Source organism: Pongo pygmaeus, chromosome 1, assembly GCF_028885625.2.
Source record: "Pongo pygmaeus isolate AG05252 chromosome 1, NHGRI_mPonPyg2-v2.0_pri, whole genome shotgun sequence".
NCBI lineage: Eukaryota > Metazoa > Chordata > Mammalia > Primates > Hominidae > Pongo > Pongo pygmaeus.
In genome coordinates, this window is record NC_072373.2 from 165730989 (window position 1) to 165743962 (window position 12974).

General features: G+C 38.1%; 1 protein-coding gene across 3 annotated transcripts in view; it reads right to left on the reverse strand.

Moving 5' to 3' along the window:
• Positions 1-12974, reverse strand: part of CACHD1 (cache domain containing 1) — a 224032-nt gene that overhangs the window by 137926 nt on the left and 73132 nt on the right. For all 3 annotated transcript variants that reach the window (XM_054447274.2, XM_063654596.1, XM_063654599.1), the window contains exon 2: positions 5928-5990. In XM_054447274.2, coding sequence (XP_054303249.1) covers positions 5928-5990 — 63 coding nt within the window. The remainder of the gene's footprint in view (positions 1-5927; positions 5991-12974) is intronic.

Here is a 12974-nt window from a genome sequence, read left to right on the forward strand (position 1 = left end):
CAACATGTTAGATTTCCTGCCAAGTTAGATAGTATGCACAAGAAAGATCCAACTCTCAACAAGATTTGATTAGTAAAGAGGGAGGGCAAGAACCCACGGGCATCTAATTTTCATTAACTCAAAGGAGAAATAATGGATAGAAAATGCAAGCCAGAATTCTAGATAATACAAAATATACAAAACCAAGCATAAAGAAACGGTTCCCTTTCACCTAAAGGTTGTGAGCTAAAAGCACACAGGTCAATAATCTGCTTTGAATAACTAACCTATTTTTAGTTTATCAAACAAATCCTATAAGCAGTTACAATTGTTCTTAAAGCTATTAAGAAGTGGTGAAACTGGTGAATCGCTGTTAGGAAGACTGAGTCCTCAAACAAGGTGAAAGCAGGAAATCTAGGCGGTAAGCCCATGTCACACCCTGCTTTCTTCCTGAGAATGTGGGCATAATCTGGAGACCTTGATCGTCTACTTTGATGACAGCATAGAGCACCAGGGATAGGAGATAAACCTCAGGGTTTGGCCAAGATGGGAAACCAAGGAATCTAAATGCAGGGAGTGGTATTACCCAACCAGATTTCAAAACTTGTTATAAAACTAGTCACTAAGATAATGTGGTACTGGCACAAGGATAGATAAATAGACTAATGGAACCAAATCAAATTCATACCTACACAAAAACTCAACTAATGACAGAAAACACACTGAAAACAAATGAGGAAAGTACAGATTGTTTGACAGAGATAGAATATTTGAAAACACATATGGGGGAAGAAAAGGCAATTGGATGTCTACTAAAAAAAAGGAAATTGGATACCTACTTCACATCCAACACCAAAATCAATTCCAGGTAGATAAAATACTTAAATGAGGCCAGGCGGGGTGGCTCACGCCTGTAATCCCAGGACTTTGGGAGACTGAGGCGGACAGATCACCTGAGGTCAGGAGTTCGAGACCAGCCAAGTCAACATGGCGAAACCCCATCTCTACTAAAACTACAAAAATTACCCGGGCATGGTGGTGGACTCCTGTAGTCCCGGCTACTCGGGAGGCTAAGGGCAGAAGAATCTCTTGAACCCAGGAGGCGGAGGTTGCAGTGAGCTGAGATTGTGCTACTCCACTCCAGCCTGGGTGACAGAGCAAGACTCCATCATAAAAAAAAAAAAAAAAAAAAAAGTCTTAAGTGAGAGAGGCAGAAGTTTTAGAAGGCAGTATAGGAGACTATCTTTATGTCTAAAGATCGATTTTTTAAAAAACTGAGTTAAAATTAAAACGTTAATTCTTTAAAAGATAAAATGAGGCCAGCTGCAGTGGCTCATGCCTGTAATCACAGTACTTTGGGGAGGCCAAGGATGGTGGATTGCTTGAGCTCAGGAGTTCAAGACCAGCCTGGGCAACGTGGAGAAACCCTGCCTCCACAAAAAATACAAAAATTAGCTGGGCATGGTGGTGCCTGCCTGTGGTCCCAGCTATTTGGGAGGCTGAAGCGGGAGGAATGCTTGAGCCCCAAAGGTGGAGGCTGCAGTGAGCCGTGATTGCACTAAGCACTCAAACTGGAGTGACAGAGCAAAACCCTATCTCAAAACCAAACAAAACATAAAAACGCTAAAATGAGATGAGAAGACAAGGAAGGCAAAAACTAAAAGGACTTATTTATGAATCATAAATCTGCACAGCAATCTAACATGGTAACTACCAGCCACATAAAGCTATTTTATTTAAAATGTAATTACCAGTAGCTCTAGACACATTTCAGGTACTCAGTAGTCATACGTGGCTGGTAGCTACTCTACTTGCCCTAATACGGAACATCATCATCTCAGAAAGTTCTCTTTGGACAGCACTGATCTAGAACATATACAGCATTTTTAAACTTCTAAAATAAACAACTAAAAAACTGGACAAAGAGCATTCATAGATATTTGACAAAACAAAAACACAAAAATTTACTATAAGCATGCAAAAAGGTGTTTCAACTTCATTTGTAATCAGAGTGAGGCAAATGAAACTCACCTGATACAATTTCAGACACCCCCACATTTGGCAAAGGATTAAAAATCAGATAATATCAGATATTAAAGGAGATGCAGATAAGCAAGTGACCCATGACAGCCACTGTGGAAGCAGTCTGGCTTTATTCAGTCATGTTGAACACTGACACCCAGCACTTCTACTCTAGAGAAGTGATTCTCCACCTGAGCTGAATAGTGTCCTGTGCCCCACTATTTAGGGCAGTGGTGTGTGGAGACACACATACAACACACAGTTCTACCATCATTAAGCTGGCAGGAGGCCAAGGATAATAAAATTCCTGCAATTAAAGGAATTATTCCTTCTGTACTATGTATGGAGGTATGAACAAAAATCAAAACATTAGAATAACATTTTAAAAATTAGCCAGATTTAGTGGTGTACACGTAGTCCCAACTACTTGGGAGGCTGAGGCAGGAGGATTGCTTGAGCTCAGGAGTTTGAGGCTGCAATGGGCAATGACTGTGCCACTGCACTCCAGCCTGGGCAACAGAGCGAGAACCTGTCTCTTAAAAAACAAAACAACAACAAAATTAGAAACGGCCCAAACAATGTCAGCTATAAAATGGGTACATAAATTGCATGTAATGGAATACCACAGAAATGGAAATAAATGACCCTTAATTACAGATGTCAACATGGGTGCTTCTAACGAATATGAAGCTGAGTGAAACTAGCAAGATATGTGAATATAAACATATGCTTAAAATTTATATAAAGAACAAAAATAGCCAAACACAAAATTAATTTGGGGATAAGTACATATAAAACAAATCAAAACAAAAAAATGCAAGGGGATTGCTAACAAAAAATTAGGATAAGGCTACCTCTGAGAGAGAGGGAGGAAGATATTCTCTTTGGAAGGTCATACAAGGGCCTTCTAAGTTTGGTAATGCTTCATTTCTTTAACTGGGTAGTAAGTTAAGATGTTCATTTAAATATATTTATTTATATGTATGTTTTACACATCTCCATATATTTGATAAATTTCACAATTGTTTTAAAAGCCAGCTTAATTACCTACTAGCAGAAAGGATCCGTGGCCTTTCTGAACATTGCTAATAATAATACTGCCACCTACCTCATGGAGTTGTTCTGAAGTTCAAAGGACATAGAAGTGTGAGTGATTGTGATGGCGGATATTTTACAGAATAGGAAACACAGGAGGTAAACATGTCCCTAAAGATTTCATTCTGGGTACTGTCCAGGCCCACAGAGTCTAGAATGTCTAAGCAGTTATTTAAGTGAAGAAGGTACTGAAGTGTCTGTGTTTTCACTGTAGAATGAGAAATCCCGTGTTCAATTCAACCCATGGGAGAACCATCATAATGAAGTGATAGCAAATTTTTCAATAAATGCGTAAATATGAGCTTTTATTGTTATGTTGTTGTAATAATGACCACAGTACTGAAAGGATCTGGAAATCATGTCACAGAAGAAGAAATTATTTAAGATCTGTTTATACTAAAATTTAGGCTAAATGATAATAACAATGACACAACTGTCCTCATTTTTGGGATAAACAACAGACATAGATCTATTTGTTAAGGGTTCTTCCAGAGGATGGACTGGAGAGACTGGAGGAATTTAAAAGTCAGTACACTTCTGGTTCAATATAAAAAAGAACTTTTTGACAATCAGTGAGAAGACACACAGAATAGACTGTATAATTCCCTTGCACTTGAATTATTCAGATAAAGACAGTTTGGCAGAGACTCCTGTATCTGATGAAAACATGTATTTTAAAAATAAACTATGTCAAATTAAAAATACAGATAATAGGCTGGGCACAGTGGCCCATGCCTGTAATCCCAGCACTTTGGAAGGCCATGGCAGGAGGATTGTTTGAGCTGAGGAGTTTGTGAGACCAGCCTGGGCAACATGGCAAGACCTCATCTTTACTAAAAACAACAACAACAAAAAATCAGCTGGGCATGTGGCCATGTGCCTGTAGTCCGAGTTACTTGAGAGGCTGAGATGGGAGGATCACTTGATCAAGCCTGGAAGATTAAGGATGCAGTGAGCTATGATCACACCACTGCACCCCAGCATGGGCGACAGAGCAAGATCCTGTCTCAAAAAAAAAATAAAACAAAATAAAAATACAAATAATAAAACTTTCTGTCATATTTATTTCAAAAGCTAGCTGTCCTGCTTGATATCCATCAACTACAAATAACTTATTTTACCTCTTGGAGCCCCAATTTCCTCATCTGTAATAAGATATCTTTCCTTCAAGGTTATTTGGTAAAAATCAATGTGATATACATGGAAGTTGCCTAGCACTGATGTTCCATAAGTGCTCAGTCACCAGCTATAATCTCTAAAATTATTATTAAAGGCTTCTAAACTTGTTCCTAGCTAGATAAATAAAAAATGACATCAGTGCAAGGGGGGTGGGGGGGAAAAACTTTCACATTTGAAAACAGCCTAAGTAAGAACTTGTATCTGTTACTTGAAGGAAAGTGGCAAAACTGATATCCCTGGATCAGTTTCTTTAAAATGTTATCAAATGGCCTCTGGTCTCCCAGAAAGTTTCCTTGAACATGCTTCGTTCAGAAATCTTCACTCATAAAAAATCTCTTAAATTTCACGACCCTAAAGAACTTTCTAGTTTGCTGAAATAAAAATAAGACAGGAATTATGAAGATAAGACTTAGCACAGCAAACTACATCCTATTTACTACAATAAATAAATACTCAGGCCATCAGCTTTTAAAAATATCTAAAGCTAAGAAAAAGAATATACATATACATGACTATTTATATCCTCTATATTTAACCTGCAGAAACCCAATCTTTAAAAAGTCAATGTCTCTAAACAGGAAATGCTGCACTTCAAGATTAAACCACGGTAATTTATTATAAGTAAATAAGTATCCTACAAACAACTTTACTATAAGGACCCTTGTAAACGTCAAGCTGTTCTCCATGAACATAATAATGGCGGAATCTCAGAGAGTTTAAAATTGTATGCAGTTTACTATAGTTATCTTTCTATTCTGTGGAAGCAGTCTGCTACACTCTGGTTTTTAGCTTGGTTCTGTTTTTTACTTGAGTTTCAAACCTAGCTTCAAATTACTAGTTGATGGTGTTGATGGTCACATACTGTAAAGAAGTTGGTGGCTTCGCTGAAATTAAAACCAACTCCTATTTACCACCCTTCTTTTCAAGCACAGATCAATTATTTACGACCAGGTTCACCAACACTATGTTTTAGGAGGCAGTCCATCTGAAGCCAGCTATAAATAAAGTAAATAGAATCTGACCTCAAAACTTCTTGACTCCACAGAGAACTGAAAGAAGATGGGAGGGGAGAAGCAAAGGAAAAAAAAGAGGAAAGAAAAAGAAAAGAACAAAAGAAGCCAACATCCAATGAGCTGCTTCTATGCCAGAATTACAATTTTATTTCATTCTTGGTCAATTTGTCATCATTTAATTCTCACAACCCCATAAGGTAGTATTATGTTCCTCTTATTTAAGATTGAGAAACTGCAGCTCAAAAAGGCTAAATTGCTTACTGGGGCCACAAAATAAGGAGGAAAACCAGAATTTGACGTGGGGTCTGTCTGATTCCAAAGCCTGGACACTTATTTTCTACATCAGATAAAATAATTTTCAATGTTTTTAGGTGTGAGTCGTTTAGGAATTTTTAAAACAAAAAGGAATTAAATAGTTCCAAATTATAGCGTGGATAGCAGAAAACCATGCACATAAGTTTTTAACCGCCTCTAAGAATCCAAAATGTAAGGTTGTCACCATTATGCATGAGATGCACGTGAAATTATACAGAGAGAAAGAACAGGAAACCTCAAGTGGAGATTGCTTGGAAAGAGTGACGAAGCCACATCTAAAAGCAAGACAAAGACAGGGAGTGTCAAGTACTCATAGCCTCTTACCTGCTGTACTTCACTTTCTCCATTTGAGATTTTCTCAGTGTAAACAAAGGAGTTGAATATCCGCTGCAATGAAAAGAAAATGAACATGAGATTTGCTAAATAAGTCATTTTCTATATGAGTGTGTATGTGAATAATTTGTTTACAACAAATAGAATCTAGTAGAAAAAAAATTTTAATTAAAATGCAGTAATTTTACAGAAAGAAACCTAAGTATCAGCCAAAGTCAATCACACTTATGTAAGCAATATCCAGGCACCTCTGTAGTGAAATAAACCAGGTGTTACACTATATTTTTCATTTTCAAAAATACATTTAATTATAGATTTCCGGAGTCCATGCCATTTTATCCGACTGGTATAATCTGACCAAATTGTGTTTCTCATTTAAATCCTGTACTCCCTGAATGCTGTAATTGTTTACAGACACTAACATCTAATGCAATAAAGATCTTTAAAAGGGATTCTTTTCATATCCTCTCATGTCCCTGTTCAGTCAGTACCTACCCAATATTATCTATCACCTTCGTTACTCAAGCACCCCATCGGGAGAATAACATAATAGGGCTTGCCAAATATGTGTGGACTTAAGAGAAGATCCAGTTCTTACATGCCAGGAAATATGACAGCTGTGCCAAGACATTAGGCCAAACTACAGCACACAAGCACACACATTCTTCCACTGGTCCCTGCCTAGCTGGTACCTACTCCTCCATACATTGCGTCTATTTAAAATGTCTCTGCAGACTTACGACTTTACCAATCTGTACCGTTACTGAGTAATCACAAGAGATTAACATATAACAAACTAAAAAATGAGAATCTAAGTTATGTATCTGTTAGAGGAGCAAAAAAAAAAAAAAAAGAAAAAGAGCAGCAGCCTTATCATTTATCTTCAAGCTTTAAAGATACCACTGAACTCTCCAGATAAGTAAGGAGTCAGACCTGGAGATGTCAGCCAAAATTTCCTTCTTCCTTTCCATCCTGCTGCCAAGGGTTTGTCAGCATCTGGGACAGCTTCCCAGATGGCCTAACACACCTGCATGGTTGTGGCACAGAAGACAAGTGAAGCCAACTTCATCATGCAATGTACATCTAAACAGACCAAATGAAGGAAGATCAAGCTGCTGGGGCTTAGAGGGAGGTTTTGGTCGGGGGGTGGAGTGCAGGGTGGAGGGAAGCAAACAAACTTGAGAAGGACTAGGATGAAATTACAGTCTGGAAAATTATAATTACAAATCATGGTGCCTCCCATCATTCTCCAATGTGCCACTCATTACTCAACAGATGTTTATTGTCATTTTCTTTTCTGAAAATGACTCTGTTGGTAGGAAAGTTCATTACAGGTTTCTAGTAATGTTCATAATGATATTATCATTGGCTAATATCTACTGAATACTTACCATGGAGTGGACACTATTCTAAGCACATTACATTTATTTATTTAACTCTCATGAAACACCTTTGTGATAGGCACTATTATTATCTCTACATAGATGAGGAAACTGAAGCATATTTACCAAGTGCCTAGGGCAATCCAGATATTGTGCCTCATGTATATATTTTATTTAATGTTCATTTAAAATTACTGTAGCTTTAAAGATGAAAAACTAAGAGTCTGGGAGATTAAATAACATACCCCCAAATCACTTGGCAAGGCTGGAATCTGAACCCAGGCAATGTGACTTCAGATCTGGCGCTCCTAACTATATTGTCTTACAAGAATTTGCTACCTGATTGCTTTACATACATTAAAAGATGCTGCAGTCCTGAGCTAACACCTGAACATAATGTAGATCAACAATCCCTATGTGTAATTTCAAAATTCAAAAGGCTCTGAAAATAAAAAGTTTTACATAACACATTTGTTAGCAAAATATGAAATAGCCTGAACTTATTTGGCAGTAAATCCTAACTTGAACTGATGTGTATGTATAGTCCTTGTTAAACCACTTAGTGTGCTATTTATACATTTTGATGCAGATCTCAACCAATGTATTTGATTATGGGGCTCTGCTCTAGATACCACTACAGGTGTTTTACATTCGGGGGCATTAGGATTCTAAATCCTGAAATACTCATTTTGGAAGAAGGATTAAGAACCTACGGACCTCTTCCCGATCTTTGGGGGACATCTTAGTTCACTACATTATAATGCTCTTAGAGGCCTGGTCAATGTACCACCCATGCCGCCCAGAATATATTCTCTATTCTCATACAATTTGATTTCCAAAAGCTGTTAAATAGTGCCAACAGTACATTTTTATTAAAAGTAACATAATTCATGTAGTGACTCCAGATCTTGATAAACATGGTCAATTTCTTATTTCCTTTCTGGCAGTGATATTCCAATTGATACAGTATCTGTTCTATCTTGGCAAATGCTTCCACCGAGTTGACTGATGAAGGAGGCATGAACTACTCCAGATCCACCCTGCTCAAGCCAACACCCACAAAGGGCCAAATCAGATACTTCCTTCTCTTTTTTGTTAAAACAAAGGTGAATTCCTCAGTAGTAATAAAGAATATATGCCCGGAAGGGTTCGAGAAGCTGTGTTTTCATCCCTATTTTACTCATTTATTATCTTAACAGGAGTGATTACTAATACTTTTATCTTAGTAGATCTTTTTATGACATAACCATTTTTATATTCTTCATATCTAATAAATGTGGGTGGGCAAAAGAAAATTTTAAAAGCAAGAAAGATGTTTTAAATGTAAGCAGTAGTGATTCTATAGACTACCTATTTTGTATAACCCTGTATCGACCCCAGAAGTGAAAGGGGATGTGTTAGGTCATAGTTCGGGGCTATCACCAAAGCAAAACATTTTTTTACCCCTTCTCCTTCCTCAAGTAGTTGGGGTGTGGGATGGAGAGGAGCTTTAAGAACTTTAGTGAGATGCCATGGGAAGCCAGTAGAACCTAGACAAGTAACTCATGACTTAACCGATCAGCCACATTTGGTGCAAGGTGAAAAGTTCAGGCTTAGGCTGGGCGCGGTGGCTCATGCCTGTAATCCCAGCACTTTGGGAGGCCTAGGTGGGCAGATCACCTGAGGTCAGGAGTTCAAGACAAGCCTGGCTAACATGGTGAAACCCCATTTCTATTAAATATACAAAAAATTAGCCAGGCATGGTGGTGCACACCTGTAATCCCAGCTACTCGGGAGGCTGAGGCAGGAGAATCGCTTGAACCCAGGAGGCAGAGGTTGCAGTGAGTCAAGATCGCACCATCGCACTCCAGCTTGGGCAACAAGAACGAAATTCTGTCTCAAAAAAACAAACAAAACAACAACAAAAAAGTTCAGGCTTATGTGTGTGCACAAGATCTCAAACTACAGGGTGAATTTTCACTATGCTCTAGGTCAGTGGACAGTAATTGTCTTTCTTAAAATGCAGGGCCTGCTAAGCCCAGCTCTCAAAGGCTTAGTACTTTTATACTTTACAATTTCACATAAATTATTGCATTTGATCTTTGTAACAACTGTATGTGGTAGGCAGGGCAGGGGTCTGAAACCACATTTTACAGACTAAAAAACTACACTTCCAAAGGTAGAAAATATATCCCAGGTAAAAAGTTGAAGCATTGAGGCCTAAATCTAGACCTTGAGTTAAAAACAGGCATTGTATTTAGCAAAGCTATTAAACAAATTCATTCATATCACCTTCTTCTTCTGTATAGCCTAGGAATCCTAATACCTGCATGTAGGAAAAAAAATGAATATTTGGGGTTTTTTTTTCTGTCCATTTTATTTTAAGCAAGATATATTGTCCAGGGTAATTAAAGAATCCCAGACAAAGGTTTTATTTTTTATTACTTCTATTGCTATGTAAAATTATAAAAGAAATAGAGTACGGGGCTTTTGGGAGCTTTTGATTTTAATGCAAGAGCCAGGAATTCAAAATGATACATCTAGCCAACATTTTTGTGACTTCAGGGTAAAGATTTTCCTGGTTAATAGAGGACTTGGAAAATGGAAATGGAAAGGAACATTTTTCCTAAAACATGAAAATGATCGGCCACTGGGAGTGGTGGCTCATGCCTGTAATCCCAGGATTTTGGGAGGCTGAGGCAGGTGGATCACTTAAGCTTAGGAGTTCAAGACCAGCCTGGCCAACATGGCAAAACCTCGTTTATATGAAAAAATATAAAAATTAGCCGGGTGTGATGGCACCCACGGGTAGTTCAGCTACTCAGGAGGCAGAGGTGGGAGGATCACTTGAGCCCAGGAGGCAGAGGCTGCAGTGAGCCAAGATTGTGCTACTGCACTCCAGCCCGGGTAACAGAGTCAGACCATGTCTCAAAAAAAAAAAAAAAAAAAAAGTAAAAGAAAAAGGAAAAGAAAATGAAGGGCCATCATGACAGGTCTGATCCTTCAGTCCTCTTGGATGATTTACTCACAGTAACAGGGTTAGGGTAGGCAGGGTGAACATTCTGCTTTCTATTCCAAGTTGTCACTTTCCTTTATCCCAACTCCCCGGAGGGCTAAAGGAATCCCAGAAATCCGAACTCTTAATGTGAACGCAACCCCAAGGGAGTCAGAAGTTAACTCTCCTCACTTTGCAAATCCCTGGAAATGAAGCCAAAGATACTGCACAGCCCTGCCCATTACTCTTTCTTGTTTTTAAAATTCTTCATCAAATACTAAAACTAAAAATATGTTTTATTATACATAGTGAACAGATTAAAATAGGTGAGGAGTTTTAAAATGTTATTTTAAATAGAAACATTTCACAGAATCTTCTGTTAATTTATTTCTGTAATTAAAAGAAAACAAGAACAAAATGTCTTATTCTTATGTGCATGGTAACTGAGCACTCTGATTTAGAGACAAAACTGACCTTTCTCTCATTAATGCATGCACCTTGGAAAACTGGCGGTATCTTCTCAAGTTAATTATATGGATATTTATGACTCAGCAATTGCAATCCTTGGTATACACCTTGCAGACACATGGTTGTGTGTTCATCAAAAGACAACTACAGTATACAACAATGTTCACCCAGCAAAACTACTCGTAGTAGCACCTACCTAGAATACTCAAATGCCTATCAGCAATAGAAAATTAAACTGTGGTGAATTCACATAACAGAATATTCAGTGATGAGAATGAAAAACGATTGCAACATGCATCAACATGATGAATCTCACAAACATGATACTGAGTGAAAGATGCCAGACACTAGCATACAAAGGGTATAATTCCATTTACATAAAGTTCAAAACCAGGCAAAACTAATCTAGCCTGTTAAAAGTCAGCATAGTGGTTGTTCTTTGTGGGAGAATGAATAGAATAGGGCATAAAAGGAGCTTCCGGGATGCTGACATTTTCTGTTTCTTGATGTGGTTGCTGGTTACCGGATGTGTTCACTTTTGTGAGAATTCATCAAGATGTACACTTAAAAGACTGTGCATTCTTCTGTATGCTATGCTTCAATAAATTTACTTTAAACATACATTCTAGGTAGTCTCTCTAAAATATACTCTACTCAAATGTTTTTGTAAACACACAATTGTTTTGTGTATTTTTAAAACTATTTATGCATTCTTAAAAAGGAAGGGCAAGACTCTAGTAACTGGGCTATTATAAAAACTCAAAGAAAAATCTAAACCACAATCCATAATCCAGAGACAACTGGGGCTATGCTAACTGAAGAGTCAACTAGCAATTCACAGATAAGGTCTCCTAAGCCTTCCCCAAGGCTACATCTTAATTGTTCCCTCATACTTTAAGTATATACAATATTGCTTAGTTCTCCAGCTTCCATCTAACAGTACTGTACAAATCTGTATTTTCAGCAAGAAAAGGGGTATCTTTACTGAGTTTCATCCAACCTAAATGTTCTAAAGGTATGTTACATTATTAAATCAAATCTCTTTACATATTCCTTTCTTTTATTCCCTAAGCACTGCCTCCCCGCTCCCTCCCCAAAAGAGCAGGTTCAACACAAATGAAGTTAAAAATTAGAGTCACATAATAACAGTTGAATACAGTTCCGCCTACCTCTACTCTAAGGGGAAGAAAAAAAAAAAAGACAAACATCTTGGTGTGTGTGTGGGGGTGGGGGGTGGGGGTGTGTGTGCGTGCGCGCATGGGTAGCCTGCCTTCCCCACCTTGTACTGGCTGCACCTTAGTCCTTCCCTCTCTCCATTCACTGACCCACCCTCCCAAACCATCATCTCCTCCCTTCCCAAATCTCCCAAATTAATTGAGCCTGCTTGACAAATGGCAAGAGAATTCCACTTTTCTGGAACAAGGACAATTACATGTGTGTTTAATAAGATGGTCAGTCCAGACAGTTGGCCCAACAACCTTCACGCCACCAACAACTCTGCCAAATTTTAACTAGATATTGAAATGAATGCTACAGCAGAATACCACAGCAAAGAAATAAATACCTTTGCAAGCCTAATGAGATTCTGTGGGTCTCCCTCCCTGATATTTGCTAAGAAAATGTGGACTGAGTTTTTATTCAAAAGCTTATTCTCTTGCTATTTATGGGTCTCTGTGGCAAGCACATATGGCTGACAGTTGAGTAATGGCTTCATTCAGCTCTGGATCTGTTCCTACGATTCCAGGCATTGTGGTTAAAGGGGAGGAAAATATAGATCACCACTGTTATCACAAGAAGTTGACCAACACTAACCACTAAAAGACAAAATGCTGTCATTTAAACAAATTTTTTTTAAAAATCATGGGGCTGGGTGTGGCGACTCACGCCTGTAATCCTAGCATTTTGGGAGGCTGAGGTGGGTGGATCACATGGCCGACACGGTGAAGCCCTGTTTCTACCCAAAAAAAAAAAAAAAAAAGCACTGAAAAGGTAATTAATGAAAACCTAATTTAAGTATTTTAAGAAATAAAATGTGTATGACTGTAGATCTTCCCTAAGTATACCCCATGAATAACCTTTTACCAGGTTTGAAGGGAACCCTCTTGTCCAGATTAGACATCATCTGATTTTTACCAGACTATTTAACCTCATACTATTAAACAAATGGAAGGCCCAATAAAAATGGCATTCTCTGATGAGGCTAATTATTCTGCA